This window comes from Crinia signifera, chromosome 5, assembly GCF_055691185.1.
Source record: "Crinia signifera chromosome 5, ASM5569118v1, whole genome shotgun sequence".
Classification (NCBI taxonomy): Eukaryota; Metazoa; Chordata; class Amphibia; order Anura; family Myobatrachidae; genus Crinia; species Crinia signifera.
In genome coordinates, this window is record NC_139221.1 from 232,610,567 (window position 1) to 232,630,244 (window position 19,678).

General features: G+C 41.6%; 1 protein-coding gene across 2 annotated transcripts in view; it reads right to left on the reverse strand.

The window, feature by feature from the left end:
- GADL1 (GAD like acidic amino acid decarboxylase 1) overlaps window positions 1-19,678 on the reverse strand; it is a 241,942-nt gene that overhangs the window by 175,587 nt on the left and 46,677 nt on the right. The window contains exons 2-3 of one of the 2 annotated variants that reach the window (XM_083188646.1): window positions 18,437-18,609; window positions 7,941-8,067 (exon numbers count right to left, since the gene is read on the reverse strand). In XM_083188646.1, coding sequence (XP_083044772.1) covers window positions 7,941-8,067; window positions 18,437-18,609 — 300 coding nt within the window. Of the gene's footprint in view, window positions 1-1,994; window positions 2,103-7,940; window positions 8,068-18,436; window positions 18,610-19,678 lie in introns of those variants that run through there. The other variant, XM_083188647.1, reaches the window with a different exon arrangement.

A 19,678-nucleotide genomic window follows, 5' to 3' on the forward strand; every position in this document is an offset into this window, starting at 1 on the left:
CCTGGGTCACTTGAAGGCAAAATGGCGTTAATTTGCTCGCTAGGTTGCCAAAACATACAGTTTATCAAGCGGGTCTGAATCAGGACCTACAGATGAAGCCAGTCTCCCTTTGCCACCAGCGTGCCAGATTTCACTAGTTGGTGGGCGCTGGTGGAGGGCGGACCGGCGGATGTGGATGCGTGAGCTTCCTACACGCTCGCGCATCCATAGTAGAGAATAGAGCATGTTAGCTCCTGAGACTCTTGTGCGCCCTGTCTGCCAGATGGTGCATTGCAGTGTAGCAGATGGCACGATGGGAGCGACTCCATCTGTATAGGCACTCTGTATTATATAGTGAACAAAAAACACCTTTGTACTGTATGATGATCAGAGGTGCTCTCTGTTTTACATTTCGATTACATATGCTCTCTGTTATATAGTCTGCCATATAACAGCCTATTGCCTGGTATATAATGTCTATTATATGGTGATTATTCAAGCTCTCTATATTATATGCTCTCTGTAGTGCGTGGTGGTTACTGGTCTTCTCTGTATCATATGGCAATACAATATACTCTGTATTATATGGTGGTTACTGATGCTCTCTGTAGTGTGTGGTGGTTACTGGTCTTCCCTGTATCATATGGCAATACAATATACTCTGTATTATATGGTGGTTACTGATGCTCACTGTATTATATGGTGGTCACTGATGCTCTCCAGTGGCGGCTTACCTCTGTGGAGGAGGGGCGCTGCCACGTTGCTAGGCTCCCCCCCCCTCTGCTGCTGGTCCTCACCACTGGTGACCACTGGTCCCTGCCCCGCATTTGCAGCCTTGCACAGGGGCGAGGGAGAGCTTGGCAGGGCAGCGTCGACCTGCTCTCTGGGCTCCGAACACTCACAGTCCAGCGAGCAGGTCCATGAAAAAACGGATATGCCACAAAAGTTTGCTTATTATTCTTTTTAATAACATGGTGTATGGCGTCATGTTTGCAAATATTATGTAGAATGGTGATTTTTATGTACATTATCTGCTTTCATACAGATGGAGTGCCTCTCAGCCTGCTCAGGGAATCGCTAGATTCCCTGAGCTGGCATAGGCTGGCAGAGAGGCGCTCCATCGGGCCGCGTGGGGAGCGGATTCCCTGCCGTCTCCGTTCAGGGAGATGGGCAGGGCAAGTGGGGACTGTGAGGGGCTACGGGCAAGATGGGGGAGCTGGCTGAGGGCAGTGGCAGGTTCTGTCAGAACGGGGCGTGTGAGCATCTTGTGCCCTTCTGGCAGATGACGAGCAGCGGGTATTGGCGATAGAATCGCCAGGAGCAGCTCTAAAGAGATCTGCTCCATCTGTACATACTGAAGTACATCGTAAGTCTAAAATAGCGCAGGCTGATTTTAGTTAACCAGATAGGCTATTGTTGGCTCAACATGTTTATTAATACACAGGCTGATTAGCAGGAGCAGATCCATTTGCTCTAGGAAAAAAATATATTTTTCTGCAAAGGGAACTGTAAAATGTGATTTAACGTTATAGTTAAATATAATAACTTTCTTTCTTACTACATGCAGCCATGTCTTAGAATAACTGTATCTAACTGTATCTAGAACAAATATCACAAATCAAATTCTGAAATAAAAATGCGCTGCTCGGATATGTTTCCTATATACAGTAAGTATTGAATTCTGTAAGGTGGCTGAACAATCTCTAAATTGGTGTGCCCAGAAAGTAATCTGTTCAATCTGAAATCAATATCTAAGTGACAATGAATTGCTAAAAGATTTAACAGTAACCAAGGTCCAGGGAAACAAAATGAACACATCGTTTCCTGAGTAAACAGCTGCCCTATCAACCAAGACGAATAAAAATAGTGAATATTACCCTGTTTAAAATAGCTCGGTTACCATGTAAGGGCTTTATTCTCTACAGCACACTGATGAGAGCATCAGTCTATCTCATTAGTCAAGCTAATAAAGCCTGTTATTGCTTCGGGGACGAACGTATGGAGAGGATACTTACATTCCTCATGCCGAGGGACTGACAATTTTTATAACTTGTATTTCTCCAACAATTTGGTCACGCAGGTACTGAGTAAACAATGACTCACTCTTCAGCAGCCCAAGCAGCAGAAGCATGAAGGAGATAATGGTATGAATCATATGGAGAGGTATTTTATTCATAGAACACAAGTTATGATTTAAGGAGGAAAGAATACATTAATATCATGCACTGTCTTAGTTTATTTATCAAGCTTTTTTAAGTATTGCTTTTAAGCAGGTAGGAGGCAATGGGGGTGGGGATAGGCTTATTGTGTCATTTGCACACATTTGCATAGAGGTGGGTCACAACTGCACAGAGGCGGGGCTAAATGACACACTTAGCATATAATCACTTCAATAGGCTGTCCCCGCTGACCAGATTAGCTCCCAGTTCTGCCCCCAGAATGTGGTAGAGGTACCCACTCTTCCAGAGGTGCGAGGAACTACCCCAAAATCATCCTGGGCCCACAGGATTAAGGAGAGTAAGAAAGTAGGGCCTATGATAATGCCAATGATAATATGGAACCAAGTAGAGTAGTATCCAAATAACATTCCCTGCCTGGGACCAGAGTGGACAAAGAGATCTCAACTAGGTTCTAGGTTTGGGTGATTCTCAGCTAAATACTAATTACTAACTACTGTTAGTTTCCTCACTGCATGTGGAAGAGAAGTGCTATTGACATGCAGGCTATTATTCAGCTGTTCAAGACAGCAGAAGTACTGTAGCTGATAACAGCTAATGGGTCAGATGCACTAAGTGATAAAATGGAGAGTGAAAAGCAACCAGCCAATCAGCTCCTGCCTTGCATTTGTCAAAAACAGTATGTGACATGGCAGTTAGTAGCTGATTGGCTGGTTGTTTATCACTCTACATTTTTACACTGTTTGAAAATTAGTGCATCTGGCCCATAATGTGTGTTGACTGTTGTGTTTTGCCAAAACTATCCAAAGTGGAGTTATTTGGTAAAAAGACCCTCGAGTGTTTTGGTTTAGTTTCGGTTTTGGACTTATTTTTATTCTCACAGTATTAATAAAATCAAAACATTCATTATTTTCCCAGGCAATTTTGTCCACACTCTCATGTGAAATGGCATCTGAAATCAAGATGGAAGAATTTACAAACAATCCAAAACCCAATAATAATGATTTAAAATCCAAGTTCCAAAACAAGGGAAGCTCCTAATTGTGGGGCTCAATTTGACCCAGGCTCTCAAAAGGGATCAAAATCAGGACTTGGTTAGACACAGATGCCCTAAATTCAGGGGAGTTTGGATTTCTAAAATAAAGGAACTGCACATCTCTAAAAAACAAAACAAAAAACACAGCTGGGTTTCAATGTTTCAGAAAAAAATCGAGTATTTTCATTATTTGCTCTACATTTGCATTTTTGCACCACTTTGTGACCAAAATTAGAAAGAAGCTTAGGGGGAAATTTACTAAAGGAAATTTGTAAAAAATAGGTGTATTTGTATCCAGAAATACACTTATTTTTGACATTTACTATCCCGAAAATACAGCAATTCGTATTCGTATTGATAGCAAATCAATACGAATACGAATTGCCGTATTTTCGGGATAGTAAATGTCAAAAATAAGTGTATTTCTGGATACAAATACACCTATTTTTTACAAATTTCCTTTAGTAAATTTCCCCCTTAATGTCAAGTGTGAATTGTATAGTGTTTCTTAGCCACTGTAAGGTTTATTTATTAAGATGAGAGTTTTATTGAACATACAGATGGAGTGCCTTTCTGCCAGCCTGAGGAATCACCAGATCTCCTGAGCTGGAGCAGGCTGGAGGACAGGCCCTCTATCTGACGGGGATACATAAGTATGGTGGCAGGGAGTGGTTTCTCTGACCGTCTCCACTTCAGAGAGACAGCGGGTATTGTGGGGAGCTGTGGACAGCTGGGGGGGCTGCAGTGGAGCTGCTGAGGGCTGCAGAGGGCTCCGATGGAATGGGACACGCAAGTGACTCATGAGTGCGCACCCCCTTCCGTCGGCTAGCGAATGGTGATTCTATCTCCAGGAGCAGCTCCAATGAGATCTGCTCCATCTGTAGGATGTGGTCCAGGGTGCACTCACAAAAAGATTGGATCCGGACTGCATTGATGTCATATACGATGGTCACACCACAGGTCTTACCTTTCTCTCTCCCTTAAATAAAAATGTGATAAATAAAAAAGTGTGCCACATTTTTGTTTAAATAAGGGAGAGAAAAGGTAAGTGGTGTGACCATTGTGTATGACATCAGTGCAGTCCAGATCCAATCTGTTTGTGAGTGCACCCTGGACCATCGAGGACACCACGTTTGATGTTAAATGAGTAAAAAAATATATATATATTTCGAATAACTGCATGTCATTTGAATGAGAAGAGAAAAGATACCTTTATATGAGGATCTAAATCTACATCATCGTGAGTATGGGTATGCCACCCACATCTATATTTAAAGAAACCCTTATATGTGTCATCCTACGTTTACATCTGTAAGTTAGGTACGCCCTATTGGAGATGTACTTAGCTGACTGCAAGTTTTACCAAGCAGGCTCACACATTGCTTTTTCTTTGGTCTGTTCTTGTTACATATGAAAATCCCCACCTGGAGAGGAGAATCATAAGAACAGCATAAAGAAAGGGAAAAAGTAATCCATTCGACATTTGGCCAAAGAAAACAATATAGGACATTTTTTAAGGTGTTTTTTACAAAGGAAGCGCCCACTTTTGTTATACTAGCCCCCATTTTAGACTTTGATTGATTGCCCATAGCAGCATCCCATCTTTAATAGAACTCCCGTCTAAGTAAGTAAACCCCTGTGTGTCACCTCTCTTATGAACTCAATATATTCACTTTAAAAGGTTGTTGAATATATGGAAGTCTAAGTGCAGTCACTGTATTCATAGACACTGTTACCAAACTGTACTCTACTTTCTTTACAAAACAGACTGAATAGAAGCTTTACCTTTCATACTATCTCTGGGCAACTTCTTGAACTTTCATATCAACAAACAGTATTTGAAGTTGGAGCTTTCAAAATACAGTGAATGTAACATCGATAAAAGCAAAGCTAATGTCTTTCAGAAGAGTTTCAGAAACTCCTTAACCCTTTGAGTGCCAAGTGAATTTGTCAAAATTGGTGTGAAATTTGCCCTGCAAACATTTGTATTCATAGTAATGCACTGTAATGCTTTACCTCACTGTATATAGGAATTCTAATCTTTTTTTTAAGAAATGTTTTATTTGAATCTATATAACAAATGTAAGTGATTCTGGCATTTTTAGCTGATACTTTGCCTATCTCTCACAGAGATGTTGGCACTCAAAGTGTTAAACATTGTTAAATCCTTTTTAGTGTCCCTGATTTGTAAACATTATTTCCCTTACCCCATATTAACAGAGCCGTAACTAGATTTCATACTCTGTGCTCCCCTTATATCTCAAATGGTGCGCACTGAAGGAGAGGGACGAAATAAAGGGGCATGGTCTCACAGTCAAGGAGCTTGGCTACACCAATTGAAATAACACCTCACAGCAGTCCAAGTTATTCACGTTCAGGTTATTCATTGCACAGTAGTCCCTGTTATTCACATCATACCATATAGTAGTCCTTATTTTTCATGTTACTCCACATATAGTAATCCCATCATTCACATTACAATGCAAAGTAGTCCCTGTTCACCCCCTCCCCCAGGCTTTTATGGACTGCATCAACTGCAAAGAGCAGCAAGAAGCCAGCATTCTGGAGCACATGTGTTGGTTAGTAAAAGTTGCAATCAAGTCCATATATAGAAACTGGTGCAGAGATTACCCGGGGGACTTCAGATCAGTCCACTCCAAGATCAGCTCTGCATGAGAGGGAGTTTTGCAAATGTCAATGGGGTGGGATCTATGGTCACAGGCAGTTGTGGTTACTTTTTACCTATGGGCTGCAAGGCTGCATCCCCCAGGTAAAATCCACCGCTGGGGCCAATCATCTCCTTACTGACTTTTTCAAACACAGCCTGTAACATGGCAGTTAGCAGGTGATTGGCTGGACGTTTATCTCTCTTTATCACTCTTGCATTTATCTCTTGTTAAGGCTTAATACATCTGCCCCAAAATTGTAAAGCCAGATGTAGTCTGTGAGACTGCTCTGACTTCACTGTGGCTGGCAGTGACTTTCTATTGGAAGTCCGACCTGCCAGTCACCCAAGGCAGTCCGTTTTCAAGGTGTTCTCTCCTTCCTGGATGCCCCTAGGGGCTGCTGAGGTAGAAGCCCATAAAAACAGGTTCTGCGCATGCACAGTACCAAGGATGATACTGTGCATGTGCTGGACCCGAGACCGTGAATATGCTTCTATGGCCTGCTGCCAAAGCAGCCCATAGAGGCCGGGGGACAGGGCGTGAACAGTACAGAAGAAGCTACTGCGCATGCTTCGGTCCCGCAACCATGACGGGGTTTGGAATTCGGACTGGCAGCGGGGACCAGCTGGCACCTGCGGCAGGGACCAGCAGCCCTGGCAGCAGAGTGGGTGGGGGGGGGGGTGCAGCATTGTGGCAGACCCCTCCTCCACAGAGGTAAGAGCCGACATTGATACAGACGCACCGATCGTGGCTAATTAATTTGATATGCATCTGTGTTCGACTGAGTCTGCATATGGAGCACAATGAAACTTGGAATGAGGAAATCTATGGCTGCTGGGGGTGGGGCATGTTGTACACAGATTCAGAAACTCTCTTGCAACTAAGAGCTGCACATAAAGTAATTAGCACTTCATCTTGGTCATATTTCATTGTGAATAAGACACATTTTCATTAAAAAGGACACAAAGACAAAAAACTAGCAGAGTCTCACAAAAACAAGTGGCTGTTTGGTGTGACCAGAAAAAAAGACACTAACAGTAGCGCTAGGAACAGATAAACTAAAATGATTATGAAATTATTAAATTAATAAAATATTACTAATCAACAATAAGAATAAGTTAATAATGCCAGTCATATGAGGTATAGAAAAATACATTTATGTTAATTTCTCAATGTAAATAAAAACATATTAGATACATAAAAAAACACATAAAGAAATATAAATAAATACAGAAAAAGTATATAGCAATGAATATTTATACAAAAAATGTACCGGCCGATACAGTAGATTGTGTGTGCATGTGTAAGCAATTGGTTAAAAAATGGATAAAAATGGAACTTGTAGGAATGTTGTTGGCTTCCCTGGTGGGGGGCACCAATTATTTTTCTATTCACAGTCCCAACAGTGCAATCCACTAGTCTTTCAAGTGCTTGTGCATAATGAACCAAAGTCCAATGAGGGAGTAGTGATACATGCAGCTGTAACAACTGATAGACAGCCGGAGTACCTTAGTTTGTGGTTTGCTCCGGTCAGAGTTTAGTAGTCCAAGCTCCAGTGTGCCGGCCGGACACTAGATGGATAGGCAAGTGAGGACTGACACGTTTCCCTGCCTGCGTCTGTCGGCGGCTTTATCAAAGACCAAGTGTGTTTGGTGTGACCCAGTGTCACTTTTCCTATTGCAAAATAATAGCAGCGGATGAAATCACCTTCATATGTGACAATGGCGGGTCTGGGTAAGCCACGATCTAACACGTGTCCCCCCCTTCACCACCAGCATGCTGTACCACAACAGGGATTAGGACCGTGAGTCGCGGCTACTGCTGGCTGGTTTGCAGGGAGGACCGGGGTGCGTGTAACACAGCACCGTCCATCCTCTGTCTGCTCCAGAGTCAGGGACTAGCGGTGTGGACGTCACACGCCGCATCTCTGGCTCAGTGGACCCAGTAAAGACTGGCGTCCGATCTGCTCACTCACTTTTAGGCTAATAATATTAGCAATCAAAGTGATTATATGCATAAATGAGTTCCCAACTAACTTTCAATAATAAAATGCATCACATGATGATGTATTTAAAGTCTTACTTGTTTTGACACTGTACTTAATGACATTCTGACAAAGTTGCAGGAGTTTCTGATGAGGCTCTCCAGTGTCTCTGATATTAACATCCAAAATTTTCTTAAGTTGTTCAGGTTCTTTCCACTCACAGACCTAAAACAGCAATGACATGGAAAATTATTGTTTCTGTTTTCAGTGACAATTGCTATATTAAGTTGCATTTATAGAGATAATAGTCATAGAGCCATATTTAATGCGGTCAGCGAGGCAGTTAAATGGCGAGGATCGCCGGAAACATCGCCGTTTAACCCCTGCGCTCGGTCGCTCAGCCTATTTATTGTTCTGGGGGAATCCTCGCTGTCACAGGAAGGTAATGATTCTCCCAATCAGTAAGGCTCGCGGGTAATGCATGGAGCCCGCTGCATTTAGCCGTTAGCCTCGCTGTTTTAGTGGCCGCATACTCCATTTCCACCTTGCTACAAAAACCTAGCGAGGGGGAAATGGCATGTGTAGGGGGTCAGTTGAATACTGACCCTGCGAGTTGTCAGAGCTCGCAAAATTCATTGAATACACCCCCATAGTTTATACTAATTCAAGTAGTGAAGCCTCAATGACAGCAGAAGGAGAAGTTTGTCAGTGTTCGGGGTGACTTTTGGTGTGGCTGCCGTTATTGAATTTTGGACTGAAGCCACCATTTGTTAGTGTACATTTATAGTTAAGAGTCAGACCCACCTGATGAGGTTCACATTGATGTGGTATGTGGGCATTTATTTTGGGCCAGATGTGCTAAGAACCTCAGTTGTTGTCCATGTTATTATAATTGTTCTGATTGCCAGTATTTTAAGTACTTACAGTATGCACTTTCTTAAGCATGGATATTCCTAAAACCAGGACTATAATGGTGGAGTTTGAGAAACTCTGGACGATACTATTTAATGAATTGTAACATTTTAGAAAAAAAAACAAACTGTATATATATAAATATATATATATATATATATATATATATATATATATATATATATATATATATTAACCAAAATAAACCATATAGTGACTCCATTATTATCACAAATGTGTTTCAACACAAACTGGTAATTTTTACCAAAGCTTCTGAAAATAATGCCCATAGCAACCAATCAAAATCTGTCTATCATGTCTCTTTTTCATCCTAGAAAAGTAATAGACAGAAGCTGCTTGATTGCTATGGGCAACATCCCCTCTTTTTACTTTTACAAGCTTTAGTAAACTTAACCCAAATAATAGCACCGATCAATATATGTACATTAGGTTAATATAAGTTAGTATTGAATTTTGATGGATCCCATAATAATCATTGTCCATATCTACATTCGGTACTGCTTTCCTAGCACGGCGCCCACGATCTAGATTGTATGTGTGGGGCTGATATCTCAAGCATCTCATGCATCTTATGTGTTTGTGCGGCATAAGATGCATGAGATGATGCAATCGACGCGATCGACGAGATTGACGAGGTTTTTACATTGCAAGCATCTCATGCATCTTATTGTTTGTGCGGCATAAGATGAATGAGATGATGCAATCGACGAGATTTTTACATTGGAATCAATGTAAAAAGGCCCCAAAACCCCAATTTTAATTGCTAACCCCCCCTCATGGGTGAAATGGCCCCCATTGTTAACGGCACCCTACTATTGATGCCAACCCGAAGCGTGGCGAGTGCAGCAAGCCCGCGAGGGGTGGCGGTACGCGTCCTCCAACCTTTTCATACCCCCACTATCCACGTCGGCGTGGAGTTGATTTTATATACTGAGCCCCAAGCGTGGCGAGCGCAGCGAGCCCCGCGGAATACATTATACACTACACCAGGGGTGTCAAACTCAAATTCATCGGGGGCCGCATCAGCGGTTTGGTCACCCTCAAAGGGCCGGTTGTATCTGTAGGTCCCCCTGTATAATTATAATGCCATGACACCACAGGCTGCTCCCCTGTATAATATAAAATGAATGCCATGACACCACAGGCTGCTCCCCCTGTATAATAATAATGCCATGACACCACAGACTGCTCCCCCTGTATAATATAATAAAAGTAATGCCATGACACATAAATGATTATACAGGAGGAGCAGCCTGTGGTGTCATGGCATTATTATTATTATACACGGGGACACCTCAGGAAACAGCAGATATATATATTTTTTTTTTTATTGTGAGTGTGATCCTCATCCTCACTTACTGTTTCTCCATCTGTCCTGCAACTTTTCTTCACTGCTTGCTGCGGCCACACTGTCCCCGACTCCCGGTCCAGCTTCCCTGCCTGCTCCTACTTCTCTACAGACGCATGGGCGGGCGGCGTCATCGTCATGACGTCCCCACCCAGTGTCTGTCACTGCCGGGCATCAGAGGGAACATGCGGCCGGGCCCTCCTCCACGTAGACGTGGAGGCCGGCGGCCATGTTTCTGTAGCCGCATACATATGTGCCTACAGGAACATGGCCGCCGACAGTGGAGGAACAGGTAAGGCAGCCGCGGACATGGACGCGGCCCGCAGCACTCCTGTTCTAGACACACTGCCCCTGCGTGCTATCTCCTCGCGCGGGCCACATGACGAGGTCTGGCGGGCCGGATTTGGCCCGCGGGCCTTGTGTTTGACACCCGTGCACTACACACTACACACCACATAAAATCAACTCCACGCCGACGTGGATAGTGGGGGTATGAAAAGGTCGGAGGATGCGTACCGCCGCCCCTCGCGGGCTCGCTGCACTCGCCATGCTTCGGGTTGGTGTTGATAGTGCTGGTGGCGTTAACAATGGTTATTGGGGGCTCACGATTTTTTATCTTATGGATCTCATGGATCTCATGCATCTTATGGATGCATAAGATCCATGAGATTAAAAAACCGGGTCCATTGCGTTGATTGTATGCCTTAAGTACCTTAAACTTAAGGCATACAATCAATGAGACGGGCGCCGTGCTAGGAAAGCAGTACCCTACATTCAAATATCCTAGATCTCTTTATTTTATTTGTCGATTTTTGACCATGTCAAAATTATGACATGGTCAAAATATTGACATTCAAGGGCCAGATGCACTAAGCTTCAAAAGTGCTAAAACGGAGAGTGATAAACAGCCAGCCAATCAGCTCCTGCCTGACATTTCTTAAACACAGTCTGTGACATGGCAGGTAGGAGCTGATTGGCTGGCTGTTTATCACTCTCCATTTTATCACTTTTGAAACTTAGTCCATCTGGCCCTAAATATAGTTAACTACACAAACAGTAGTTTAACCTGCATGCCAAAATACAGACTGTCGGCATTATCACCATATCAAAGTATAGACATGATCACAATGTCCATGTTTATAATGTAAACATCTCTATATTTGCATATCCACATTTTAAATACAGGTAACTTCACACGAGGACATGCACTGAAACTGGAGGGAGGGAGGTTCAGGGGAAATCTGAGGAAAAATTACTTCACAGAAGGGGTAGTGGATAAGTGGAATAGCCTCCCATCAGAGATGGTAGAGGCTAAGACCGTAGAATCATTTGAACCAGGAATGGGATAGAAATAATGATACCCATGCAAAGGGTAATGATGTGTACACATGGGTAAAATCACCCTGCGATTCTGACTATATAGTCAGAATCGCATCGGTATTGCATGCAAATCGCATGCAAATCGCATGCAGATTGCAAGGGTTTAAACCCTTGAGATCCTGATGCGCACTCCCATATTGCACGGCAGAAAGTTTTGGCTGCCTTGAAATTGTATGCCACTGCACGATGCAATGCGATCTGTTCGCATCGCGGATCGCATCGCATGGCACATCTCACCGTGTATACACACCATAAGGATCAAAGGGGTTTAAGATAAGCAATATGTTGAAAAGGGCACACTAGATGGGCCTAATTCTATGTTTCTATGAATGAGTGTACTGTATGGTGTTGCAAATAATGGGCGAGCAGTTAGTCTGAGCAAAGTTTTCCAGCAGGGGATGTGACCAGTGGCGGAACTTGTGGGTGGTAAGCCTAGGTGAAAAAGATAGATTTTGGACCCCCCTCCTCCACCCCAACCCAAGTTCACAATATGCAACATGGCAGTCGGTGTCAGGGAAAGGTAGAGGGAAGCAGAGGGTGACAGGGAAAAAAGTCGGTGACAGCAGGAGGTTGAACGGTGCAGCAATGGGCCCCATAGTCCTCTGGGGCCCTGGTGCACTGCATCTGCTGCACCGATGGTAGTTCCACCTCTGGATGTGACAGTGATTTTTAGTATGTAGAATTTAGGGACATGTGACTGCATGGCTGACATAATAGGATGACTGCACATGCACAGTGCTCTTTAATCAGCAAGCTAACTTTGGCACTGCAGCTACTGCAGTACTACACATGCCAGAGTATCCTGCAGTAAATCTGTGGAAGGGCTTGCTAGCGAGTGTAGTAGTTCCATAGCAGCTCAAGTGTCACATGCCATCTCTTGATATGGCAATTACTGTAGGCAATTAATGTAAAGCACTTTGAGTCCCTTTAGGAGATAAGTGCTATATAAATAACATTATTATTATGATCATTATTATTAGGCACCTCAGACTATGTAACTGACATGACTAGCTCACTGTTTGCATATGCGCAGTGCACCAGCACTATCTGGTTCATTCATCCATTATGAATAGTCACCATTATTTACTATTTTATGATTTGACTGTCAACATTTATTTTTTCATTGTCAACATTTTCACTGTGATTACATTTTAACTGTCGATTTAATGACCCTGTCCACCATATCAACATCAACATTTTAACGATGTTAACATTAGGACAATTGTCATTTTGGTTTCAACCCTTTGGCTGACTATGTTTTAACTAGTTCCCTCTGTTTACAATGCCCATAAAACGATACATGCCCCATTCCTCTTCCTAAATAGCAAAATTGCAATCAGTCATTTCAAAGCAATTTTCATCACTATCTAAATGATGACTTTTTTTTAATTTTGGAAATACAGCTCATTGGAGCCTAATTTATTTTTAACTAGGTCCTGAGAGCCATTAGGTATGTTTTTTTTTTATTTCATGTGACCCATTTGCATGTTTTAATATTCTTATTAATTTATGTGCACATATATTTTTTTTATAAAACAAGTTACTTGATCACTAAAAGTCAGATGACCTAAATAATATCTATTTTGTATACAGAAGTAGCGCTATGGACTGTTCATACAGCTACTGAGCTACATAAAGGCTTACTCCAAACAGAACTTAATGTTTCGTGGAATGTGATAAAGTCAAATAATCCAAAAGTTAAGGTCCTATAATGATTTTTACAGACTGAGCAGGATAGCCTCTCCCCAGGTATATTGGGCCTTGCCCATGGTTGTATAAGGTAATCTACAGTACAGTATATTAATGCATTAGAAAATGTAATACTTTGTCTAGGGTTGGACAACAACCATTGATAATTAGAAAACCTTTACTCTTGAAGGTTTTTAAGATTGATGGTGGAAGCCTGATGGCAAAAAGATCTTTCCTCTCTGTATTGATCATGCTCGACCATGTCTCTTGTAATCTGCTTAATATTACAAGATCAATGGATTTCCCGGAATGATTACAAACTCTTGATCATCAACATTTACTCTATTGATGGACAAACCCAACATTTGACCTGGGTCACCAAAAGCTTGAATGAGCACCAACTTTGGTGGGACATACAGTTCTGTTAGATGAAGCTATGAACTTTGCATATTTAGGGGGAAAATTATTATGCCATCATGTGGGTAGATAATTACGCCTCCCCAGCAAGGCCAAGTATCCACCATTCTATTGCCCCTGCCTTTAGCTATGTCTGGGGTAGCCAACCCTAGTCCTCGAGAGCTACCAACAGTGCATGTTTTGCAGGTCTCCTCACAGAATCACAAGTGAGCTAATTAGCTCCATCTGTGTATCTTTTAAAATATAAAAGAAATGGAGTGGATTTTCAAATTGAAAACTTTAATCCCCCATGGTCTCAATAAAGACTTTGAACTTAAATGGTTCTTATAATCAGCTGCCTAATTTTATCTCAATTTTATTTCATTTTCCATACCTTAGATGAATTGTTTTTTCTACTTCAGATGAATTGTTTTTTTACTTCAGATGAATTTTTCTATTTTTCTATTATGGAATTTTATTGTATTGAATTTTTAATTAATTTGTAATGAATTTTTATTGTATGAATATCGGTATTTATTGCCTTCCTAATGATGTCCTTTGTTTTATCTTGAGGTACTATTCATTCTGGACTCCTCCATTGTGACCGCACTAAAGATGGCCACTGCCATTCATTTGGGACTTCACTATTGTGACCACACTAAAGATGGCCACCGCTACAATAATGAATAACCCGATCCCAAGATGGCGCCTGGCGATTCCCATACAATACGAATCTTTCCCTTATCCAAAATGGCCGCAGATGTAGTGAATGAACCTCCGCAATGAAGAGACGGAGTTCCTACTTCAGGAGTTTGACGCCGCCTCCTCACCAGGACGATTATTAACATTACCCGACACTTCGCTCCGTAAGGACGGAACTTCAACTTCTGGCGGAAGTTGCCGCGATCGCGTCAGTCACATACTTCCGGTAACAGGACCGGAAGTTGCGCTGATGACAGACGGACATGACAAATCCGGGGAGGGTGTCTGGAGACACACCTACTCCCCGCCTTCACTATTTTCCCGCCTTTTCCTCCATAAATAGGAAATTCCCATAGCAATCCTTAGCCTTGAAAAAGAGTCTTCTAGACTTGAAACGCGTTGGCCCAACAGGATTGCAGCTTACCACGGAGGACCATTTGCCCAGCTTAAGCTTGTGGAGCCGACAGGGTGAGCCCTCTTTGTCTTGGACCCCCTGTCAACCTACCATCCTGGCTCCATTTCCTCAGCTGGGTGAGAAGGATTTTAATAATATTGCATTTACCATTTTGATGTTTTAATCTGTGCCCAATATTGCCCAGTCTAAAGTCAGTGGAGCCTACAGGGTGTACCCTTGGAGCACTCTGTTAACACCATCCTTGGCTCCACCTCTCTAGCTGGGTGAGGAAGGATTTCTGATGTTTATTATATTTGTTTTTTTCTTGCCTATGTCTTAATAAATAAATCTTTGGATTAACTGATTGGAAGACATCTTTATACTCTGTGCGCCAAAGGTCACTTCCATCCATTCTCCTACTTCAGTTCTTTTTGGTGCCCTTTGGGAAGACACCAGGAAGTTTTTGACCCAGGCAGCAAGGGGGTGCGCAGGAAACACAAGATCACCACTTTTTCTAAATCTTTTAAAATGTGTCAGTGATTAATGAGTGCAGTTGTGCAGCAGCTAGGTTGTCTGGAAAATGTGAACTGTTGGTAGCTCTCGTAGGCTAGGGTTGGCTACCACTGAGCAATGTCATTAAACTCATTGGAAGACGTTTTATGTTAATGAATCATTAATATTCAGAAAAGTAAAAGCTATGGTTTTTACATACCTTATTCCACTCAAACTGTAGGCCTCTACAAAACTATTAGAACTGTAACATATGTGAACTTACCTGATTACCAAAACAATCATATAAGTTATACATACAGTAGTAAATTGTCATATTCAATACTTATTTTACCAAAAAGTTGCTAATGCCCACATTTATCATCTTATTTTATTTGGCTAAGCATGCCATTATAATTAATTTGCATAGGAATTATTTTGTTATTATATCAGCATTTGAAAAATGGAATGACTGCAATAGGCATGAGGAGGGTTAAACATCCAAGGCTGTGTGTACCTAGGGAAGCATGTGACTCGGATAACCAATAAGGATTCAGGGGATTGCACAGTTAGCTGGGATATTAGGAACAGGAAATGAAGTAGTCTTCCTCTCTTTCCTGAAAGTTTTCCCTCCCTCCCCTTGTTGGCTTGCTGGTAGGTGGGTCTTAATTTCTTTGGCTGATAGGCTGGAAAGAACGGCAGGTTAATTGATTTAGGTATTCATTAAGGGATAATGCGGTGTATATGGCTTGTTTTCGGTGCGCTCACCTCTCATTGACTATAGGCCTTCGCTGGATCACCAGCTCGGGGACAGTGACCACACCCGGACAGGTGGGCAGTCAATGCAGTAGGTGAAGCGGATACTGCTTTATAGAGAATGTTTGATATATGTATGTATGTCAGTTGGGGGGTGGAGCTTATATAATTAGCCATTTTTTCTTGGCCACCATTAATTATAATAAATGAATTAGCTTAAAGTGCTTTAAATAAATGTATCTAGCACTTTCTGCCAAACCTAAGTCTCTGAGTCTTTATTTCAGGTTTAGATAAGTAAGATCATTAAATGTGAAATGTTATAAATGCTAGAGGTCACACATCAGATGCTAGGATGTTTAATGGATTCATTTTATGCAAAATATAAAATGATACTTTATCCTTTTTTCCATCATTAATTACATAATTTAAGAAAGATTTTAATTATTTTTTAATTTTAAATAAGAAAATAAATCAAACATAAAGCTAATGACTTGAAAATAATCAAATATTTATCCAAGTATAACATGTAAATATATATAAAAAAAAAAAACCATCACAAGTCTATCTATCAAAGTCTAACTAAGCAAAATATCTCTTGCTCTTTGGTAAGCGGCACTGAATAGGATAATATTTTTTCTTTAAAGTGTTTTAATAGTTAATATGGCTCATTTACCATACTGAGTTTCAAAATGATATGTGAATTGTCCATCATTCAGCACTTTCTTGCAAAAGTATTAAGTAAACTTAAAAGCCTGCCTTGAGCAAGCCGAAGGGCACAGCAAGAAATAAAAGGAAAATCTGTCTATACAACAGCTATTTGTGAGCAGGAGTAATTGGTGATTCGAGAACACTGGCTTACTGTGAATTACAAAAATATGTTTAACAAGGTCTATATAGTTGTTGTAAGCTGCCTACTTTATAAATAGGAGTTTCTTTTAACCCTTTCGGTGCCAACGTTGCTGTGAGAGATTCTCAAAATATCCGCAAAAAAATGCCCGTGTCGATCACACTGATGTTTCTTTTCTTGGGTGCAATATTTAATCAAACGTCAATTTATTCAATTGGCTATATTTGTATTTATTTATATTAAAAGAACAGTCGCTGTGAGCGACACGCACATGTTTGGCGGATATTTTGTGGATCTCGCACAGCAACATTGCCACTCAAAGGGTTAAAATCTCTACTTCCTTTAAAAGTTGAAGGCAAATATACTGCGTATGACTCTATGATTAAAATATCATCTTCCTTCCTTGGAATTATACAATTTTTGGGGATGTCTTCCAATATACTGTATAGCTGCTTTAAGATCAGGACATGGTGCAAAACAAATAATATGTTTTTTTAGTATGCAATAAAATAAAGAATAAACTGTCTAAAGGCCCCCATACATTAGGCCGACTTGTCCGCTCGGCAGCTCCCTGGGAGGCTCACATACAATTTGGCACTTGATGAGCCAATTCTACATGTGATAAATCGCTTGCGATTTATCACATGTGCGAGGATCTGCAGCGGGCGGTGAGGAGCAGGGGGGCGGGCGGTGATCCTCATCAGGGGGATGCCGGAGCGGGCAGTGGGTCCTGACGCTTTAACTAGCTGGCAGCGCCGGCGAGTGCTGACCTGGCTGGGCGGTGTGATCAGCAGCGCTGCGGGACGGGCAGTGCAGTGGCAGGTATTAGATTTTTAAAATACCTGTCAAATGACTGGCCGTTCTCTGATTGGCTGAGAGCTCGGATCGGATCAGATGTCACACACTTGCGATTTTGGGCCGATTTCACCCGGTTATCGGCCCAAAGTGCCGAAATCGGTGAAATCGTCCCAAAATCGCATAGTGTATGGGAGCCTTTACATGTTACGATCTGAGGGTCTTTTTTTATCAATGAGAGATAAAACATGCTGTGAATGATCAAACTCATTGCCTATTATAAATGTGCTTCCGCCAATCAGCCCCCAATTGATATTTTTCAAATATGTGACTAAGTAGATGAACCTGTGATAGTTTGGAGCTGATTACAAGAAGCACTATTTATTATACGCAACAAGGTTTTTCATTCACTCCAAGTTTTATCACTCATTGATAAATAAGCCCTTGTTTTGAAAAATGACAGTTAGGTTGTACATTATCTTGCTCCACTTTATCATTATACAAAGATTAGTGCATCTGTCACTATGGCCCGTATTCTGATCTGATCACAGTGCAAATTTGTTCTCAAAATGGGCAAAACCATGTGCACTGCAGGTGGGGCAGATGTAACATGTATAGAGAGTTATTTTGTTTCTGTGCAGGGTAAATACTGGCTGCATTATTTTTACACTGCAATTTAGATTTCAGTTTCAAAACAATCCACCCAAATCTAACTCTCTCTATACGTTACATGGTTTTGTCCATTTTGAGAACAAATTTGTACTACGATCAGATCTGAATAAGGGCCTATATTTGGTAAAAGTATAGTGAAAGGCAAAATTATATCTCTAAAATATATGCAAAGGGTATATTCTACAATTGTTACCTTCTCAGTTACATCGGTTGCTTTATACACAACCTCATTCATCAGTATCCTGTAAACCTCTTCAACAAATTTTTCTCCAGAACTGCTATCAATAATTGGTCCATTTAATACGACACCTTCCACTAGTACTGCATTTTTCTTCATTCTCCTCGCTTCCCATGGGCTTGAATCACCTGAAACAAAATGATCTCCATTAGAATTGAGAATATTCTAGAGAATTGTACACAATGCTAATAACATATTCTGCTTTTATTACTACATTATTCTTGTCTAATGCATAGAAATTCGATGGAAATTTACCATTTTAATATCTGAAAATCAATGCATTTATTCATTAACATTTACATACACAATTTCATAGTTATATAATAATATATTAGTTCAGCCAAGTCTTAGACTTGTGCTGTAAGTTTATATGTTATCTTTTAACTTACTATGGGGCTGATTCAGCAATAATCTGCTGATTATTAGAGGACTGTGTATGCTCACGGTCCACAGTGCTCATGTATGAGCCCTCAGTGAGGTCACAGCCAGCGATAGCCTGTAGACATAGGCCGTACGCTGGCTGATTGACAGCTGGCTGGCGTTTGTGGGTGGTAGCCCAGCGGTTACTGAAAGTGCCGCGATAAAACACAGACTGGCCCGGCAGTTGGGGGGAAGGGATGCTGATGTTAGTAGCGGCACTGATCTCCCCACAGCAGTGCAGAATAAGTCTTAAGGTGCCCATACACGTACCAATTACCCAGTACTTTTTGTGCTAAAATAGCATCGTTGTGCATATGTTGTGCATGGGATGCGATGCTATTTTAGCACAAAAAGTACCGGGTAATTGGTACGTGTATGGGCACCTTAAGTTTACATGACGGTGCAGACGGAGGGGTGGAGGTGGGAATCCATTCGATGGTGAGTGATTGCAAATGTATTTCTTCCTCTTTGCACGGCTGTGATGTAATTTGCCATTAACTATTTTGTTAACCAGGCATGCAGAAGTGGGGGGCTGGGTGATGTCACTGATGATAACGTTAACCAATATCATTTAGTGTACACACAATATAGTTTTCCTGGTCTTACCGCTGATATCATTAATGATATATGCGGTAGAGTGCGTCCTCCAGTGAGGAGTATGTGGCTTTAGTTCTTTGGAAGCATATCCATATGCCTATCCCGGGCAGGGCCATAGCAGGACTCTATACCACCCTGACAGCTCCGCTCCCATACCTGTGATGCTATGACATCACACAT